The following is a 21,008-nucleotide window of genomic DNA, read 5'->3' as shown; positions in this document are numbered from 1 at the left end:
CATCCTCTTGACAGCACTGACATTTGAAAGTGACTGGCCCTAAGAGCATTTTCATTATTCACTGTGATACTGGCTGCTTTTGTTTGGAAGCTGCTTTATTGTTGATATGGTTTCACCAACAGCCTGTGAGGTCAGTATCTTTTGGAACAACTCTATGACACTATATTCTTCATTAATAGTTAGATTAGGAATCTGTAGCTCATATCACCAAAGGAATTATAAAGGTAAAGGTAAAGGTACCCCTGCCCGTATGGGCCAGTCTTGCCAGACTCTAGGGTTGTGCGCTCATCTCACTCTATAGGCCAGGAGCCAGCGCTGTCCGCAGACACTTCCGGGTCACGTGGCCAGCGTGACAAGCTGCATCTGGCGAGCCAGCGCAGCACACAGAACGCTGTTTACTTTCCCGCTGGTAAGCTGTCCCTATTTATCTACTTGCACCCGAAGGTGCTTTCGAACTGCTAGGTTGGCAGGCGCTGGGACCGAACGACGGGAGCGCACCCCGCTGCAGGGATTCGAACCGCCGACCATGCGGTCGGCAAGTCCTAGGCGCTGAGGTTTTACCCACAGCGCCACCCGGAATTATACTTGGGCGGATTTGCTCCTATCTCCTCAGGGTCCCCAAAGCCTTCTCTTCCTGTATGGGCTGTGTGTCCCACTCAGCGTCCAAGCTGGAAAAAAAATAGAATAATCTTGCTGGTGTTGCCTTGTTCTGAATCCAAATCATACAGGACAGTGTGCTTATTAATCAGCCAGCCAACAAACCAGTGGGTCTTTCTGCAGGTTACTCCGTGCTGAATCAGCCAAATTGCAGCTTTATCTTCAGTTTGGAAAACTGGGTATTTATTCATAGCAATATTTATATCTTGCTTTTCAGTCCTATACAGCACCCACAAAACGGCTCATTAAAAAAACTAATAATAGTAAAAGTAAAAGGAATTTAAAAGGAATAACTAATTCAGTAAAAAAACAGCATTATAAACTCTGGGAATCAGACAAAAATCAAAGGTACATCTAAATGGTTGGCATACAGATGTCTCAGGAGACAATTGAGCAGTGTACCTTTGGGGGTGAAATCAGACCATGGGAGAGTTACAGTGCCTCTATGGTGGCTGTAGAGACCGATAAGAGAGAGACATGTTTTGTTGCAGCAGGGGCAGATGAAGGTGTCTGGTTGTGCTACTGCAGATACACCATGGTGTTTCTTCTCTCTGCAGTCCTCCCAGCGGTCATTCCTCCTCTGGCTATTGCTATGGATACACAACCTGACTGTCTTCAGGCACTGCAGTCATCTGCAAGGAATTCCCACATGGGGGGATTGATGTTGCCAGCCTTCATGTCACATTTGCCAACATCTTTATAATGGGCCTGGTGACTGAAGCCAGCTCCCCGTAGAGAATTACTGTTTCAATTATTGTTTTGAAATTTGGGAGGGAAAAGGTTTTCTGGGAGGCATTTAGACACTGGAGGGAAATTTTCACCATAAATGGAAAAGATGTAGCCAATAGATTGTCTCTATGTGTGCCTGATACGCAAGCAAAAAACGTCTAATATCACTCATAGGTTCATGGCTCAAAACTATGTGCAGTTGTATAGCATCAGTCTAGCATCTGATGTGTCAACCAAGATTGTAGCTGTTGGATTAAAATGGGGGGATATGCAGTTCTGCATTTTTGAGCATTGTGGGGCCGGGGCGCAAGATAGCAGCAGTCGCTGCAGTGCTGCAGGCAGCGTCTCGTCAGATCTTCCGCATACCATGTGTTGGACAAGTAAGGGGTTTTTACGTTGACTGGAGGATGGTACGTGACGTTAAGAGAAGGAAGGCAAGTTATATAACTTGAGGCATGTAAGGAGTGGGGGAGAGATAGACGTATTGGTAGAAGACTCTTAGCTAGAAGGGGACAACCTTGTTTAATTTTGTCAAACCTTCCACACTTGCTCCTCTTGCATATTTAAAATTGACATGGAAAAATAAAGCAGTCCCACACTTGGGGGGGTGTATGTTTTTGTAACCCATTCAAGAACTGCTTTTCGCAATGAAGAATGGGCTAAAAATAGTTCAGATAACATAAAATTCTCTGAATCCCAAGTGATCAGTTACGACATAGTTTCTAATTGCTGCATTTTCATGTTTCAATTGAGATGTCATTTGTAAGAAACAAATTATGATCTCCCCTAATTTTTCAGTAAAGTTTTCCTGATTATATAGATATAAATTAACTACACATATAAACTACACATTAAAACACAGCCACATGTAGCACTAGCCTGAGGGACGCTTCTCTGCTTTGAAAGCATTCTCATCAAGGAGTGATTTGCAACTGCAAAGTCCTGGCCATGTGCAACATTTATCCTAAGACTCCTCATACCACTTTTCTCTAGCAGGATTCCAGGCTCAAGCTTGGGAGATAAACACAGCCTTGGAACCTTTAAGGGCATAAAAGAAAGGAGAGCAGGAGATTGCAAAACAGAACAAACTGAGAGTAGTCTAAAACTATTCTAGCAATAAATGTGAAAATACCAAATGGTCCTCAAGCTATCAGAACTCTCCACACATATCCCCCCCCCCCCCGTTCATAGCACTGCCTCACAATGGAATTGTAGAATGAAAATTAGCCATACTGCTTTGCACAAGGAAGGAGTCAGAAGGCAGGAGATGATAGACATGTTGTTAGCAGCTAGTTGTGGTCTAAACCACTGAACCTCTTGAGCTTGCCAGTTGGAAGGCCGGTGGTTCGAATCCGCACGAAGGGGTGAGCTCCCATTGCTCTGTCCCAGCTTCTCCCAACCTAGCAGTTTGAAAGCATGCCAGTGCAAGTAGATAAATAGGTACCGCTGTGGTGGGAAGGTAAATGGCATTTCCGTGCGCTCCAGTTTCTGTTACAGTGTTCCGTTGTGCCAGAAACGGCTTAGTCATGCTGGCCACATGATCCAGAAAGCTGTCTGTTGGACAAACAGCGGCTCCCTCGGCCTGAAGCGAGATGAGTGTCGCAACCCCATAGTTGCCTTTGACTGGACTTAACCGTCCAGGGATCCTTTACTTTTTTCTTTTTAACCAGTAAAAGATGGGCATGAAGCCGGTAGTTCACCTTTGAAGTGGAAGCTGAGCAGAGTGAGCTGAGCAACAACATTGGCAAGTTGTAACTAGCTACGTTTGATCTTGGCTTTACACTCTGATCCACCATGCTGGCAGTTGCTCTACATTTTGAAGTGTGCTGTCTTCTTTTCCATTGACCTCAGAAACAACAGCATGTTACTTAAGTAGTGGCTGCATTAGAAAACACCTGAAATAACCATTTAGCCTGCCTTTGCATACAAATAAAAATGATTAGTTTCCCACTCATCTCATTCCATTTCTCCAGCAGTGTGTTGTTTGTGGTTTTTGCCACTGTCTGTTTAGAAGGCAGTTCTTAAGCCATTGCTTAAAGCCCTCTTCAGAGCTGGACGGTGTGGCATGCTTGCCCATGTTCATGTGTCACCACACTACAGCTCTATAGATAAACTCTTTGACACTAGCTAGAGAAAGGAGTATCTCTTACGTTTTATTTTAACATTCTGGCATGGTTGTTAGCTTTATGAAATCCCTTCTGAGTCATCGTCCAAGCACTGAAGAGAGAAAGTCAAAGCCATTTCCCCTTCTTTAGGGAGTGTGATCTCAAAGGTGCATGCAAAGGGAATGCCTTTACAGCTCCAGAAATGCATGTGCATAATAATGGATACAGCGGCTGGACGTACATGAGTACATCTAGGAAATCAGGCCAGAGCTCACACCCAATAAACTCCAGTATTCCTCCACAGGAACTGCATCAGGAAGCAGGAAAGGAGTTATTTTACCTGTGCTTTGAACCTTTCCAAAAGTGTAGTTGGAAAAAAGAGCTTTAAGTGTGAACTGATGAAGTCATAGCATAAGTCTTGCATCTATCACCTTGACCATGACTCTTGTTGTTGTTTAGTCGTTTAGTCGTGTCCGACTCTTCGTGACCCCATGGACCAGAGCACGCCAGGCACTTCTGTCTTCCACTGCCTCCCGCAGTTTGGTCAGACTCATGTTTGTAGCTTCGAAGACACTATCCAACCATCTTGTCCTCTGTCGTCCCCTTCTCCTTGTGCCCTCCATCTTTCCCAACATCAGGGTCTTTTCCAGGGAGTCTTCTCTTCTCATGAGGTGGCCAAAGTATTGGAGCCTCAGCTTCACGATCTGTCCTTCCAGTGAGCACTCAGGGCTGATTTCCTTCAGAATGGATAGGTTTGATCTTCTTGCAGTCCATGGGACTCTCAAGAGTCTCCTCCAGCACCATAATTCAAAAGCATCAATTCTTCGGCGATCAGCCTTCTTTATGGTCCAGCTCTCACTTCCATACATCACTACTGGGAAAACCATAGCTTTTACTATACGGACCTTTGTTGGCAAGGTGATGTCTCTACTTTTTAAGATGCTGTCTAGGTTGGTCATTGCTTTCCTCCCAAGAAGCAGGCGTCTCTTAATTTTGTGGCTGCTGTCACCATCTGCAGTGATCGACCATGACTCTAGTGATTGCTAATGCATGCTGGGGTGCTTGTCTGTGATACTTTGAGCCCTTCTCAGAGCCTGCCTGTATGCCCCAATTTCTTGGCTGTGAAATGCCACAAACTCAGCTGCCCTCAGGTGTGTTTCCTGATTGTTCACAGAAAGCTCTGAAATCCTCTGCTGCAGAAGAATGTGTGATCTTCGAAGAATGAATATGAGAGGATGACTAGAATGATGATGATTGGTGGGGCTCACACCTCTTTTTCATCTTGCAAACCTGTGATCAAAAAACTGCTTCCCCCACCTCAGCTCTGACTGCAGCTCTCTAGGAAATTCTCCACTTGATTTTCTCCCCTTGAGTGCTGTTAATAGAGGCATGTTGGAGGGGAGAGAGGGTTTTTTAAAAAAATGAAAGAACGAACAGGCTGGCAGCGACAAGTAACCAAGTGCCTGTTCTTTTGCACATTCCTTAAATCCTGGCCCCAGCTGATTAATCACAGAGTCAGGCTGCTCTGAGCTTATCACTTTCCTTAATAGCTGAATAATTTAAAACCTCTGTTTGCTGGCGTCTTAATTGCTTTTGCATTAGACACGAGGGCCACCATGAATGCAGAATGGGACCAACCCCAGTAGGGTCTTTCTCCCCCCCCCCCACTTCATTCAATGTCTCTTTGGAACTGGCTTAGAGGGGAGAAACTGGGATGTGGTTCCTAAAGGGGATGCAGGCAATTTATTTCCCATCTGCTGTGGGTGGCCAGAGGGACAAATGCACTTCATGGTGCACTGACTCTTATTCTTCAGAAGGCTTTGATATTCTTCATGCCTGGAATATAATTTTCATCCAGTCAGGGGGAGGGTGGATGTTTTACTTGTGGATTTGTGGAGTGGCTTCACATGAGCAGGGTATGACAGTGTGCATATCTGCAAGGTGCTATGGGACAACCCAAAGCTATTCTTCAGTCTCAATAGTACAACTGAGTTCATATTCCTAATAACTGGCGCGAGTGGCACGAGGAGTTCACCGTTCTGTTTGCTTATCTGTGTGTATCACATGCTACAAAAGAAGGCAAAAAAAAAAAACAACCCCTGCCACTGATCTAATTGTGTAAACACTACTGGGACTGGGTTTGTCTCCATTTTTGAGGAAGAAATGACAAAATATTGTCAATTTAGTCTTATTCTAGTCCTATTTGGGGATTTTTCTGTGCTATTTATTGAATCTGATTGGACAGATAATGTCATGATTTACACCAGGGGTCAGCAAACTTTTTCAGCAGGGGGCCGGTCTGCTGTCCCTCAGACCTTGTGGGGGGCCAGGCTATATTTTGAAGGGGGGAGAATGAACGGATTCCTATGCCCCACAAATAACCCAGAGGTGCATTTTAAATAAAAGGACACATTCTACTCATGTAAAAACACACTGATTCGTGGACCATCCATGGGCTGGATTTAGAGGGTGATTGGCCTGGATCCGGCCCCCAGGCCTTAGTTTGCCTACCCGTGATTTATACCACCTGTGACGCATTAAAACCAACACCGAAGTATCAGCTAGTTCCCAGTACTACATATAAATACATTTGATGGTGTTTAGCGATGTAGACACATTCATAGGTGTTACTCATGAAGTTATTAACATGGCTGGTCTTCCTACTACTGCAGTTGTAGCACTGGTAGTAATGGCAAGGTGTGGTCATGAATACACTTGATGCAATTCCTGTGCAGCCGCTTCTTGTGAAAGGACTGTTGACAGTTAGCCCAACAATCAGGGATAATGAGCATTGTCAATCATAATTCTTCAACTGGAATTATCAACAACTCAGCAAATTATTACCATCTCAACAACTCCATCAATTGGGTTGTGTAGAAAGAAGTTCCGCACCTCTGTGGCCATATAGCTTTGTGGAAGCATCTTGTGTGTTTTTCTTTCTAAATTACAGAGAAGGGATACATCTGCCCTTTGGTGTCCAAATTCTAGGCACACTGATCTTGTTTTCTTTTTGTTTCTTGCAGCCACAGTAATCCTTAATGAACTCAACTGGACTGACGCCTTGGAGGATGTATTCGTTGAAAACCGAAAAGAAGATCCATCTCTGCTATGGCAAGTCTTTGGGAGTGCCACAGGCGTGACTCGCTTCTACCCAGGTTTGTGCCATTCTAAAGTGAAAGAGGAAGAAACCTACTGATCTGGGCCTGAGCAATGACACCACAATTATACATGTAATGTGTCTGGTGTAGTTGGAGTAGAGGAAGTGGGGGGGAACAGCTTTTCCCATTGTGTCTTTGTCCTTGAATATTAGTCCTGTTTGGATTTCATTATTGGGTTCAGTACTAACAGGAGCTGCTTAAGATGGAGTCTAGTGATAGCTACACATCCCTTCCTTTCCTGTCTTCCCATTCCATCCAGGATTTCACAATATGAGCCAATGGCTAGATGTGATTAGTGTGATTTGTGGACCACAATCCTCTGCCCCTACAACTGCATGTACCCCTCTCCTTAATAGCACCCATATGAATTCATACTCACTGGCCTGTAGTATTGTTTCTTGTTGCCAGATAACACCAGGGATGGACTTTGGTAATCTTTCATAATATGCAGGGGCAGAGGAAGGGGGGTGTGGGGGTCCTGAGAGAGACATGGTGGCTTGGGCACGTGCAGGCTCCGCACTGCCCAAATGGTCTGCCCGCTGCCTTCCCCCCCCCCAACTGTAGGGCGGCTGAGTGGGAAGAAGCAGACAGACTCCAGAGGCCCCCACAGTGCACCCCACCCCTATGGGAGGCTCACCCTGCCCCTGGGCATGCCGCCCCAGGCACCCAAGCAGTTTCCTCCGCCGCTGATAATATGGCACCCTGTGCAAGGCCAAATTTTGGCTCCCCTAAATGGATCTTCTTGATTATGGATCTTCTCAATTTTGTGTCCCCTCAGCTGGGTGCCCTATGCAGAGAAACCACCTGCACCAGCCTAAATTAGCCACTGATAACACTTTTTGCATAATCAGCTCTGTTGCCATTGACTTGTAGCAGGTGGGCTTCCACATGTACCCTTTGCTGCCTTCCTTCCCCACTGTTTGTATTTCCCTGTATAGGCATCAGCTGTGCTACTTCTAATGTTACTTCTAATTGTCTCTTCCAATTGAAGCCACTCCTTGGAGGATGCCCAATAAGATTGACCTGTATGATGTCCGACGAAGACCTTGGTAAGTGAAGCATAAAAGAGTTGCACTGAAGTAGGTGGATCCTGGGTTGCATACCACAGGAACAATAGTCTCAGAGTTGATAACAGGGGGCCTCTCATTAAAAATGTAGAGTTAAGCACACCTAAGCACATTCAACTAACTTTTACTCACCATAGTCCCATTAAAATTTATGATCATAACTAATTTAGGTCCATTAATTATAAAGGGTTTACTCTGAGTAAATCTTAGTTGACTACACCCAGGCATGTTTTTCAAATTACAGTTGCACCTGTTTTTCCACCTCTTACTCTGGTGCTAGCTGATCTTTAAGAGTGCTTCACTCTAGCAAACTATATTCAGTGTTAAGCCTTAACCAAAGTGGAACAGCTGAGCCACCATGACTCGTATCAGCAGAGCAGTGCACACACACACATGATACCTGCTGAATTGCATGGTCCAGGCTAGAATTCTCTCAGCCTGCTCACTTGGTCCAAGGGACCATCTATGGAAAAAGGTGGCAGTGTGTAGAACCAAATGATAAAAATGTTTTGGAAGGCCTGTAAACACCATCTTGGTAGTCAAGATAACCCTGAGACTAATTGTTCGTTGCTGCAAGAATGGCCGCACATGCTTTGATATATTGCTTTGATATATGCTGATTGGCTTTGGTGGTATATTTATCTGCGGGTTTGGGATGCATAGGCGAGGGGCGGCTTCGCATACTGGCTGACTGTCAGCTACTCCCTTTTCTGGGAGATGGATGGGAGTTGGAAAGGGCTATTGATGCCAGCTTTCATAGCTTGCTTTATGTATAAGTAATGCTTAAATGCTTTCCTGCGTGTGGGAAAGTCATGAGAACTGCTTGCTGCTTCGGCATCCATCCTGAGCCTATAAGGGCAGCAGGGCACTGCAGGTAAGTTTACACATTTCTTTAATAAAGCACTAGAACTGGCACTTTTGACATGTTTCTTTAGTATCCCTGCATCAGACTAGTTGCACAGGCATTCCTTTGGACCTGCAGATCAAGACAGTCAAGCAGCCATTCCTGGTAAAACCAAGAATCCCCACCCCACCCTCAGGTACCAGCTCTGGAGGAATGGCTCAGAAAGCTGACACTGATGCTCCCCAGCAAAGGCAGCCTTCTCCCTCTGCCTAATGGTAGGGCTGAATAGCATAGTATTCATCCATAGTTGTGATATTGGAATGCACAGCTTCTGGGAGAAGCAATAGACTCACAGTGGAGAGAAGGCTTTGTCATGGAAGGACATTTTCTTCTCACTGGGCAAAAACGTGTAAGCAGAGCTGAGGGGAAATGCTGTAAAGAACTGGAAATGCTGGAAGTGCTTGAAGGGAGGGAAGGCGGAAACACACAGCACCTCATGGCAGAGATGCAGATGAGGACTCTGATTTGTGAAATGCCAAAACAGCAAAGAACGGAGGGGGGAAAGCCACAAAAAAAAAAGTAATGCGCCCACCTTAAGCTAGTGCTGTTATTGCCTGTGCAATTACTGTGTTAAAGGTGATAGCCTGAGTGTTGCAGACAGCTATTTGAGGCCACGTAATTCCCCCAACCCACACATTCCATTTCCCGGCAACAACGTTAAGTGCTAGAAAAGTGCAACATCTTCCTCACCATAAAAGTGCCACCTGGAGTGAATGCATCTACATCCCCTTCAACAAGGGAGCATCAAGTGTGCATTTATTCGTTGTGCAAATAAACGAGCATCTGAACAGGCCTTTGGAGCAGCTGTCTCAGAAAAGGGCCAGACCCTATTGGCTCTGGGTGGCACCTGGGTGGCAGATTTTCCCATACTAGGTGGTTAAATGGTGGAGACCATATACGAGCACAGAACCTCAATCCTATGTGGCGGCCTTTAGAAGTGTGCTTGCAGGAGGTGGCACAGAGCCTCAGCCTTCTGCTTAGCAAAAGGCATTGCGGGTGGGGTGGGGATAACTCCTGAGTGCCTTCAAGTTTGTCTTCAACCTTTCTGCCCCTGTAAATTGTCTCAGCTACCAGAAACTAACAGAGCGTTCTGAGTAATGAAATGTAAATGAGCACAGTATGTTCAGCACTGCCACTACGAGGGTCTATTAAACTGGAGCGGGATTTACCCAGACCATGGGTGCATGGAGCCATCCAGCAGGCTCTCCCTTTCCCTCCCATCTCCGATATCTTCTCTGTGTTTCTGCTCCCTCCTTCCCTCAACTAGTCTGTATGAAATTCCAGGTCTGTGAGCAGCCAGCTCTGTCCAATTTTCATTTCACACATCGTTGCCATTGGAAAATGGATACAATAACACAGGCAGAGGCATCCAAGCTGCGGTTCTCATCAGCTTCCTCCCCCTCCCTCCCTTTGTATATCTTTGGAGAGGAGAGGCAGAGGGGGTTAGATAGATAGATTATAACCTTAGATACAGATAAATGGGGCAGGGCTCTTCCGCCCTCCCCACTGAAGTTGCAATTGTAAATTTAGCCCTTATTCACAGACAGCTTTAGGTAGGGCTCTCATCTTCTGTAAGGGGGAGGGAGGAGAGAGAGAAATGGAAAAGGAAAAACAAATAACTCTCAAGGAGCAGAGCCAGAAGGACAGGAAGATAAATGTGGCACATGGCGACAGACTACATTTAAGTGAAAGCTGCAAGCGTCAATTTAGCCACACACCAAGTTAAGCATGATTGAATCAGTTACGATTAGCCCAGGTAAAAGGCACTAGCTTGGCAGCACTAATTACGCCTGTGCAAGTGCAGGGTGCTTAGGATTTAATTTTCCTCCATTTATTTTGGAGCTCTTGTATATGAGCAGAACAGGTATGGCTTTGCTTCGTACAGAATATTCATGTGTGCGCACGCTCTTAACATACACGGGGGGGGGTGTGGAATAGAAATTACGGCGCCTTTGTTTTGTAGCATGCTACTTTTAGATTGTAGGTAAACATTGTTCTTATTTTACATTGATTTTGCCCGTGTCCTAGACGGGTCTTTCTCTCTCTTTTTCCCATGGGGTAAATGACATTCCTTTTGTTGCCGGCATTTTCTCCCACCCAAAAGGCTGCTCAAACAAGTTCAAACAAGTATTTACCAGCCACGCAGAGACAGTGGGGTGGGAATGGGGGATCTTGAGCAGGAAGCCCTGGCTGGGCAACAAAGAGAGAGAAAATATCTGAGTCGGAGGCAGTTTTCTTTTTTCCCTTTAGCCTTCATATACATAAACAGCAGCAGCTCCTTTCAAGTCTGTCCTTTAAACTTCAGGTCCCCGCTTATCGGGAGACAGACAAAGCACAGTCGCCACAGGGCTGCCTGCAGGATGGATAAGGCTCTCTCTGTGTGTGCAATGTGGGTCTGATCTTTTCCATTCTGCACATGCATTAATGCAACTGCATGGTGGTAGAGTTGAAAGCAGAGGCACCTGGCAGAGAGGTCTCAAGAAGGGACTTATTTTGGTTCTTCTGCACATCACCTATGAAGAAAATGTTTTCTTTTAGCAGGTGGATCTTTGCACCTGCCACTCAAAAGAGATGGATCTGAGTTTTTGAAACAGCTTAGCTTCATTCCATTTAAGCTCCAATGAAAGCTATGGAGAGGGCCTTCTTGGTTCTTGGTGCCTGCTCCCAGATTGTGGAACTCCTTCTCACAGGAGGCTAGGCTGCTCCCCCCCCCCCCCGGCTTTCCCTTTACCAGCAGGCAAATAACTTTCTGTAGACTGACCTTTGGCCTCTAACTGGTTGTTGTGGCAGGATATTTTACTGGTGGGGTTGTTGTTATTATTATTTTCCTCTTGCTATGCTTTTAAATGTTTTGGTGTTTTGATTCAGTGCTGTTTTAGAGATGGTAACTTATCGGTTTGCTTGTTTGTTTAACAAATATAACTAATTGGTGTGGGTTTTTAAAAATTGTATCTGCTTTTCATTCATGTTGCAAGCCTCCATGAGTCCTGCACTGGGATGTAAATAAATGAATAAGTCACCCAAGTTCTTGGACCTGTGGAAAATCTGTCCCAGCACTGCAGGCCTTGTCTAGCCATAAATATCTGTGGTCTTGAGCAGGAATCTCTCATAACCACTCTCCATAAGGAAATGTGGGCTAGGCCCTATTACAAGGATGGGAAACCCATGGCCTCCCCAGATGTTGCTAGACACCAACTCCCATCCACCCCAGCCAGCCAGCAAAGCCAGTGAGGATGTGAGTTGTAGTCCAACAACAGCTGGAGGGCCACAGGTTCTCTATTTGTGCCATATGGGGTAGGCTGTCACCTTCCACCTGTAGTTATATAATTTGTTGGAAGCCACCCAGAATGGCTGGGGCAGCCCAGTCATATGGGAGGCATATAAATTAGTAGTAGTAGTAGTAGTAGTAGTAGTATCTTGTGCCTGTGAACATGTAATTTGTCTGCATTTGTGTTTATATTTGCTTAGAAGACAAATGACCCCAGAAGATCTATAGGCAGCCACATGAATGGAGCACTTGGCATATGCCACACATTGTAAGGCACCAAACTAGATGCTTCCTCTTTTCTAAAAAGTGAAAACCGCTTTTAAAAAAACATTCCTTCTTTTAAGAGCACACTGAAGAAATTGCCTTTTCTGAGAAACTGCTGCCTAGGAGCCATAAATAAATACCTCCCCGGTTTACCTTTCACTGTGGTCTGTTTCATTTTATGTGCCGTTCTAACAGAAAGACATCTAATGCAGTTATTTGTGGAGCGGCAGCTTCCTGCAGATTTTGTTAAAGAACCTTGACAAAGATGGCATATTGCAGCCTCTGTTCTGAAGGCCTCCACTCTGGCACAGTGCAACACAGATATTTTAAGCCAAGGCTAGCTTTATCAACACCATCCTTGGAGGTGCCGCAAAACAGGTTCTAGGAGACAGCAGATCATTTTCTCTGCCACATCCTGTTGCTCAGCTTCTCTAGGGGAGGGGGTGTACATAGTTATTGGTTGAAGGAAAAAATAAGTACGGGGCTGAGGTGATTATTTGACTTTGAGACCAAGTAGAATATGGCTTGGTTCAGATTTATTGTGCAGCTGCAGGCTACTCTCATGGGATCTCTGGCAACCTCATCCTGTGTGGAAAATCAAGGAAGGGCTCTTAGGACCTCTTTTCTACTGAGCGTGTGAATGGGATGTGTGAATCATATTGTTGCATGAATGATGTGTGAATGGACCAAGAGTGTGTGAACAGTGGGGAGGGGGGAGTTGTGTAAATGGATTTGTCTTGAGTGGAGAGCGCATGTGAAATGATACATAAGTTTACAAATAATAGGCACCAGCAAAAACAGAAAACAATTATTCAACTGTTTATTTTCACTGTATATTCACTTGTCTTACAATCCCAGACATCAGCTGACCAAACGGGCAATTTTACTTTAAGCCATGCTGTGTCACCTCCTTGACAAATAGCGTTGAGTGCTTGCAGTGATTGGACTTCCTTTGTCAGAAAATTAATGACTCTGCCACTCTGGTTAATTGTTGATGAGTGTTCCACATTAATTATTAACTTTCCTCACGTTATTAGGGATAGAGCAGAGAGAAGACTGACAGGCCTTGCATTCCATTATGATACTAAGGCCTTCATTGAATCTCGGTGGACGGGGATTAGCTGGGCCATAAGAGCAAAAGGGACAGTGACAAACCAGCAGCAGACAGCTGCCACCCTGCCCCTAACCTCATTCTCAGCTCCTGTTTCAAGTGGTGTTAGTTATCATTAATAATCAGGTTTCTCTCCCTGCCTGCTGTCCTAACCTTCTTACCTTATATTCCTGCATTGCATGGGGTTGGACTAGATGATCCTCACGGACCCTTCCAACTCTAAAAATTCTACGATTCCATGATACACCACCAACCCCATAGGTTGGGCTCACTCTCATTCTCTGCAATCTCTGGCCAACCGTCAACACTCTCTACACATTCTGGTGCTAGCCTACTGTGTGACTTATTTAGAGTCTTAAGTGTTTTAAACAGAAATATTTCTAGTGCATTGTATGTTTTCACACCAGTGACGCTGGGATAACAGCAAGGAGAAGTCACACAACATCAGATTTATGGATTTGATAGAGTGCAAAATGATCTGGATCTGTCTCTAATTGAAATGGGATTGGCTCAGTCACATGAAACAGAATTAAGGTCTGATCTGATGTGGACAACCTTAATTCCTTTGCGCTGTTTTATGGAGGTTCTCTCCATAAATAAGACAGAAATAACTTCCTCTTCCCCTGAAGCATAATATACACACAGGGGAACATAATCCAGTTTTTCTGTTCCTGTTTAAACTACATTTATTTTTCATCTGGTTTTATCTTCCCCAGATACAACAGAAGAGCCAATTCTGCTAACTCCAGAATCAGCCTAATGTTACAGGGCAGGGCAGAGTTAAATTACGGCAGTACCAGAAACAGAGTTGGTCTCTCCAAGCCAGACTTGCTGTGCTGATATCCTAACTTCCATCTCTAATCTGGGCAGGAGGACATTTGGTGTCAGTGCTGTGTCTGTCCGTTGTAATAACTTGGGAACATCCTTTTATACAAAATTATAAACATAGCTTTGAACTCCTGGTTTCAGCTGTTGCCATCGTTCTTTTTCTTGCTTAAATTCAACAGGCAGGACAAATTATTTCTCCAGATCAAACATGTCCTAGAGCATTCGCATGATGAAGGAGTTGCTTGCTGCCACCCCCACCCCCCTTCATCTTCGTTAAGCAGTATGAGCCAGGCCTCCACGCAAACTGCCTGATCATGCAGAAGCCCTGCTAATGGAATTTCTCTCCCTCAGAAAAATGAAGGAAAGAAATCATGCAAAGGTTGTGCAGAGGTTTCCATGCAATCAGGCAGCTGCATGAAGGCCATACATTGTCTCAGGGGTGCTATTCTTCTACCGTGAAAGCAGCCCAGGTTACATACGTCCTTTGGGGCTACGTCAAAAACCTCGGGCAGCGTTTGCTTCTGTGATTCCAGATGAATTCCCACATGGTCTGTGGCTCTGCAGTCTGGTCCCAGAAGAGGACAAACACAGGGAAGGCATGGTGGGGAGGTCCGTTTCATATACCACTGTGCATGAAGAGAGTGCAATGTGTTTCTTTGCCGCACATGAAGCATAAAGCCCCGCATCACACCGAAAGAAAATATAATCACTCCCAATTAGATAACATTAGTAATTGGGATTAGCAATCAAAGGCTGTCCATTTGCAAGCAATTCCCAGTAATGCTGAGTAATTGACAGTAATTAAGCACTAATTAATTCATGCTGGGACTGATCCTGTTTGAGCCAGCCAGTGCCACCAAATCTCCCTCTAGCTTCTTTGAAGGAGGGATCAGGCTCTGTGTAGACATCGGAGGAAACATCAGCCAGTTATGTCTCAAGCTTTACTTATAATTTAACAGCGTAATGAATTTTTAACACAGCTAAGTGGAGTTTTCCTTACCCTAACCCTCCTCTAATGCACTATAATTAGATAAGAAGTAAATGAGGTAATTTTAATCTGTTTTAAGTATTTTAACTTTTGTATGTTTTAAGGGAGGGTTGTAAATTTTTCTTGATTTTACTGACTTTTTGTAAACCACTTTGAGGTTTTCTGCAGTCAAGCAGTATAGAAATGTTATGAAATTAATAAATGAACTATTGATGGTCAGTGCTCAGGCAACTGTAGTTCCTAGGAAATAAATAACACATAGAAATAGACAGCACTAAGCACTGCAAGGGTGGGTACCACCTGTCCCTCAAAACTACTCTTCTCCCTTGCTTGTAGCATTTCTGAATATTCATTTTTGAATATTCATGACACTGACATATTTTAGGAGGAATTCAACTAGTGAGTCTTATCAATGGAGGAAGCCCAGCAGAATGACTTCCACTTGCATGATGCTGCTTTCATCCCCCCCATCACCCCCCCCCAAACTGGCTAAGCATCAAGTCAGTAGAACCCCTGAAACAGTACTGGGGGCAAGGAGAGTGGGGACCATTCCATCTAGAAAGCTGAAATGCTTGTCCTGATGGAATGATCGCCTTAGCGTGACGTCAAAATCCTCCCTTGGACTTTCTGTGCACACATTGCTTTGTGCATGTTGTGTGCCATTTCTGGCTGGGTTTTTTCCTCCGTCTCCATGCATTTCTGCACTCTGATGGAGAGTGCTCTAATGGAAGGTAACTCAGCTTGGCAGGCAAGCAGTACTACTGTATGCTTCTCGGTCCATGAGCAACTTTCCAGAGGGTGTCTTCTGTCACGTAAAAATGAGGAAGCTGTAAAAAGAGGGATGAGCTGAGTGTAAGAGCGAACCAGAGAGTGTGAAAAAGAATACACATTCTTGGACTGTCAGTTACTTTTGAGCATCAAAAGGAAAAATGTGTCCCCTAGAGCCACCATTCCTGATTGTCACCCCACTCCACTGAATTTGCACACGTTCACCCCTTATTACCCTGAGGAAGTGGTTAAGCTGGGGAGCATGTTACAGGATTCAGCTGAAAGAAAATCTACCAGACAGGCTACAACGTGTGTGGAAACTGGAGCAGCCTTTTAAATGGAGCTCAGTAGAATGATGGTCCCACGTTGTTCTTTGGAGCAGAAATCAGGCCACATTGTTAGCATGTGGAAAAGATATATACTAATAACTTGGCTAACAGGTGGCCATGCTGCTGTATTCTCCTCATCCTGCTTCCTATTAATCTTCCCAATCCCATCCACCTTTATTGGTTCCTTAGGGCCTGCTCACGGTGTTCCATTATTATACTATACTATCACCCAGTCATGGCTCTAGTTTTGAGATGGCCCTCAGCAAAGTGCCTTCAGGTGGGTGCCCAGTCTGGTGGCAGCAGTGAGAGACATCCATTTTGGAAAAACCTGAGTGTGAGGTTATGCTGGAAAAACACAGTAAAATTGAATAGTGAGGGAGTGAGAATCAAGAACTATTTTCTGAGTAAGCTGGTTCCCCTATAGTTAATTTCCCTATAGTTAATTCCCCTATCGTTAAAAATAATAGTTAATTTTTATATTGTTCACGACATTTCACAACAGAACTGTTCACAATACATTGTCCTCACTACAGAAATACACACACGTGCACCATAAAACCCAGGTAAGTTCCTATATATAGATAAAGCCCAGAACATATGTGTGCATGTGTGCACAGTGCACCCATTCACACAACAGCTTTTTCCACATAGTTTGCCATCATAGATAGCTTAGGCAAGGGGTTCTCAACCTTTTTATGGGCCAGTGGACATGGATCTAAGAAACTAGATTGGGAACCACCCATTTCACAGTAGAAAAACTGTTGATGCTCAGAACCAACCCAAAAAATCAGGGCAAACACCTACAAACACACACACCAAAGAAACCCAACTAAAACACAGCAGGCAACACTTTGTCACCAACATTGAAAGACCATGTTGAGTGCCAAAGGGTTAATGCCATGGTACCCTCTGGGGACCCCAAGGTTAGACTGAGAAACGAATTACTGGTGCAAAGTGGGTCAGTGAGACTCTTGGTAGAATGAGGGGTTGAACTCAGGTCTCTCATGTTTGTATGTGTATTCATTTCCATATTTTCACATGACATAACAAAATGGAAAAAGGTCAAAACAAACAAGGAAAAACCATAACATATAGCCAGATTTAATGTACACTGTTTTAAAAATGGATGTTGTTTTAAAAGATTTTATTTGCTGTTTACAAAGGAAGGTGCTCTTTTCTCCTACCAATTGCTAAAAATATCCTAATCAGATTTGGCCTTTGAAACCATCAGGGGTTGGGGGAATAAAATCATAACATATACGCCTGTGTCAGCACAATCACCGCTACTAAAAAGGGATTGTGATTATGGAAGAGTTTTGCATTTAGAACTCGTTAAGCTGACACAGTGTTGAGTGGCAGTCAGGTCACTATCAGTGTCTTTGGAGAGCTGCGCCAAAAATACCCTCTCACTTTCATAGGCCCAGGTGCAGGCCACTAAAGGTGGATCAGGGAAAGCATTTTCTGTATTTTTCAGAGGGGGCAGGAGGAAACAATGAAATTTTCAGAAAGGTGAAGTGCTTCACTTGAAAAGTGACAGCAGAGGTTTCCCCTCTCCTTCCTTCCTTCCTTCCTTCCTTCCTTCCTTCCTTCCTTCCTTCCTTCCTTTTTTAACTTTTGCTTTTCTTTTTTGCTGTAGCAGAGTTTGCAGCCCTGTTTCCCACAATATTTCTCTGAATGGTGTTACGTCATGACCGAATGCCATTTTGGTATATTGTTTTGGGGAAGCGGATGCTTCCCCTTCAACACCACACCAGGAATGACACCACATTGCAACACAGGGGTTTATTTATGTAATTACTAATTTGAAACAGCTCTTCATTCATTGCCATAGCAGGTTACAATTTAAAACAAGTATGTCATGCAGTACTCAAGGACAGATAGTTTTGACCAGCCAGCTAAAATAAACATGGAGACCAGACCCTCCAAGTGACCCCGTTTTCCAGGGACTGTCCCTGATTAGATATTTTTCTGCCTCCAAAAAGTACATTCCCACCCCACCAACACCAGTTCACCTCTCACGACTCCCCTCAAAGTTCCACAGAGAAAAGCTTTTGAGGAATACTTTGGCTCAATCTCCACTGTCCCTTCTTCTCCTTTGCTTGCTTTATCTGTGTCTGTAATTATTAAAACATTGGTTATAACAATATCCACTTACATTAACCATATTGAATGCTCTGCCCTCATAGCTCATGCCCCGCCCTGCTCTAGAGGTTTGTGGTCAGAATACATTGCTTTTCCGTCTCTCTCTCTCTCTCTCTCTCTCTCTCTCTCTCTCTCTCTCTCTCTTTCTTTCTCTCTCTCTCTCTCTCTCTCCTCAAATTCTTGGGATAAAGCTTGGGGACCATTAATGAAATCCCCAAGGCTCACCTCTGATTCAGCCAAATCTTCTGCCTCATGTGCCTGTGGCTATATATGCTAGCAGGCTAAAATGTACAGAACTGCTTCTGAAGCACTGCTTCAGAACCAGTTGAATGGGCCTTGAATGGGCTTCTCTTCAGCCAGAAGAATGACCATAGAACAACACTCTTCTTCTAACTGGTGCCTTTTATTTAGAATGTAAGAAGACCCCTGCTGGATCCAGCCAATGGCCCAGCATCCTGTTCTCATGGTGGTCAACCTGCTGTCTATGGGAAACCCTCAGACAGAACGTGGACACAAGAACACTCTCCCCTCCTGTGGTTTCCAGCAACTGGTAGAACCATGCTGCCTCTGACAGTAAATGCAGACCATAGAAGCCTCTGATAACCTCATTCTCCTCTTTGCTTATTCCTATTTTAAAGGCATCCATGTTGGTGACTATCATGGTGCATTGTGGAGTGAATTCCATAGTTTAATTTTGCAATTCATGGAGGGGTACTTTGTGCTAGAACATGCCTGCATACTTTGTTCCCCACCAAGCTGACCATCTATGTACGGCAATGCACTGGAGACTGAGTAAACCTTCTGTTTTAGATGCTTGATTGTAGGTACAAAAGAGGGTGGGGGCTGCCATGCACCCAGCAGCCCATAATATATTGTTCATGGGCTGCATTTAGCTTGGCAGGTCACAAGTTGTGCAAGCCTGATTAGAATCAGTGCAGCATACTTCATTCTGATTTCAATTGTCAGGATGAAGTTCTGGAAGTACTAGGATGATGAACCCAGTATCCATTTCTGCATAATTTGCTCACATGCTGTATGCTGGTCTTAATAGGTGTGCCATGTTAAAGATTGGCCTTGTTGAAGCAAAATGCTTCTCCTCCCTTTCCCTTCATTTCTGCGAATTTCCTGAATGCAGACTGCAGGCTGCCAGGGCATTGAATGCAGGAGGTAACCATGGGAGTGGCTTATTGCATAAAAGGAGTGGGGAGAGGCAGGGACATGGGGGTAAAGATGGAAACAGGGCTGCAGATGGAGCTGCAGAATACAAAGAAAGATATGGTTTCAGGTAAGGGGTTGGGAAGGTGAAAAGCAAGCTTAGTAGTTGTATCGGGTAGTTAGGGGAAGTTTGAGGGATTTAATGTGGGGGGAATTGCAAGGGGGTTGGTAGGCAGAGAAAGCAGGTGTGCAGTCCCTAGTAAACCTATATTTCCTTTCTCTCTACTAACATTAGATGTACTTCAGTAGTGCATTTCCTTTTGTCATCTCTGAAGAATCTGAATGTTTCATGATGGAAAACAAAGCTTGTAGTTTAATAATCTTACAGGCGCTTTGTTGTACATTATGTATAACTTTGATTTCACAGTAATATTTTATAGATGTAGAGAACATGTCAATCTCTGACCACAAAAAAACCCCAGCAAGTACATTTATTGAATTAACTTCACAGGTATTATAGAAAATGTGTGTTTCGGAGTTATAGCTGATAGATTGTTATTAAAAGAAATATATGGATTTATCTGCCAAATGTTAACATAGCAATTAAATGATCAAATTATTTTTAGCATTATATGTGGGGGGAGGGTTTTCAAATGCCACAGGCTTTACCTGTGACTGAACTATACTCATGGTTATATAATAAGAAAAATATTCATTTATTAAGTATTTAAATGTTTACAAAATTGCTTAATAGCTAACACAGCAACAACATTGGGTGGATTTCTGCTTTATATCACTCTGTTCGTCCAAAGAGCAAAAGTAGTCTCAGTTTAACCTGCATGTCCAGATTTATTCCATAAAAGAAAACTAGATTTTGTAAGACTTTTCATCTCAAGACCAAGAAAAGCAGTAGTGGCTGGTGGGATGGAGCCAACCTTTCAGCTTCAGAACTGCTGAAGCCTACCTGGCTGAGCCTGGGGCAGGGCAGGTTATAAGAAGAGCCTTCTGGATGAGGCCAGTGGCCCATCTGGTCCAGCATCCTGTTTTCACAGTGGCCAACTCACAAACAGGACCTGAACACAAGAGCATTTTCTCTCTCTCTCTCTCTCTCCCTCTCCCTCTCCCCTCCCCCCCCCAGCCCTGGTTTCCAGAACCTGGTATTTAGTACCATTACAGCCTCTGGCCATGGAGACAGCGCATAGCTGTCACTGCTTCCACCAATCCACAGGGACCTCACCTGTTAAGATTAGGCAATTTATGGTTTGGGTGGCATCCTGCAAGGTGGCTAATCTAAAACAGAAGAATTTCTGATATCCTTGTGGTACACCAGACAGTGAAGATGGTCGGGGGAAGGCTAAGCCTAAACCACACAGGACCAGGGCCTGAAGCTGGTTTGGTGCTGTTTCTTTTCCTAGCAAGTTCTAGGCTAAGGCCACTTGTTCCTTTCATAGAGTTGTTCATGAGGCAGAAATTCTAGTGGTAAGTGTTGAATAATAAACGAAAGAACACTGGTAGCTAACTTGCCTTTAACCATA

The 21,008-nt window shown here is 44.3% G+C and overlaps 1 protein-coding gene across 2 annotated transcripts in view; it reads left to right on the top strand.

Annotated features, from left to right (window-relative positions):
- The window catches only part of CACNA2D2 (calcium voltage-gated channel auxiliary subunit alpha2delta 2), a 518,774-nt gene that overhangs the window by 397,899 nt on the left and 99,867 nt on the right, over positions 1 to 21,008 (top strand). For both annotated transcript variants that reach the window (XM_053377415.1, XM_053377414.1), the window contains exons 7-8: positions 6,515 to 6,646; positions 7,641 to 7,698. In XM_053377415.1, coding sequence (XP_053233390.1) covers positions 6,515 to 6,646; positions 7,641 to 7,698 — 190 coding nt within the window. The remainder of the gene's footprint in view (positions 1 to 6,514; positions 6,647 to 7,640; positions 7,699 to 21,008) is intronic.

Source organism: Podarcis raffonei, chromosome 2 (genome assembly GCF_027172205.1).
Source record: "Podarcis raffonei isolate rPodRaf1 chromosome 2, rPodRaf1.pri, whole genome shotgun sequence".
Lineage (NCBI taxonomy): Eukaryota > Metazoa > Chordata > Lepidosauria > Squamata > Lacertidae > Podarcis > Podarcis raffonei.
This window is presented reverse-complemented; position numbering and strand designations above follow the sequence as displayed.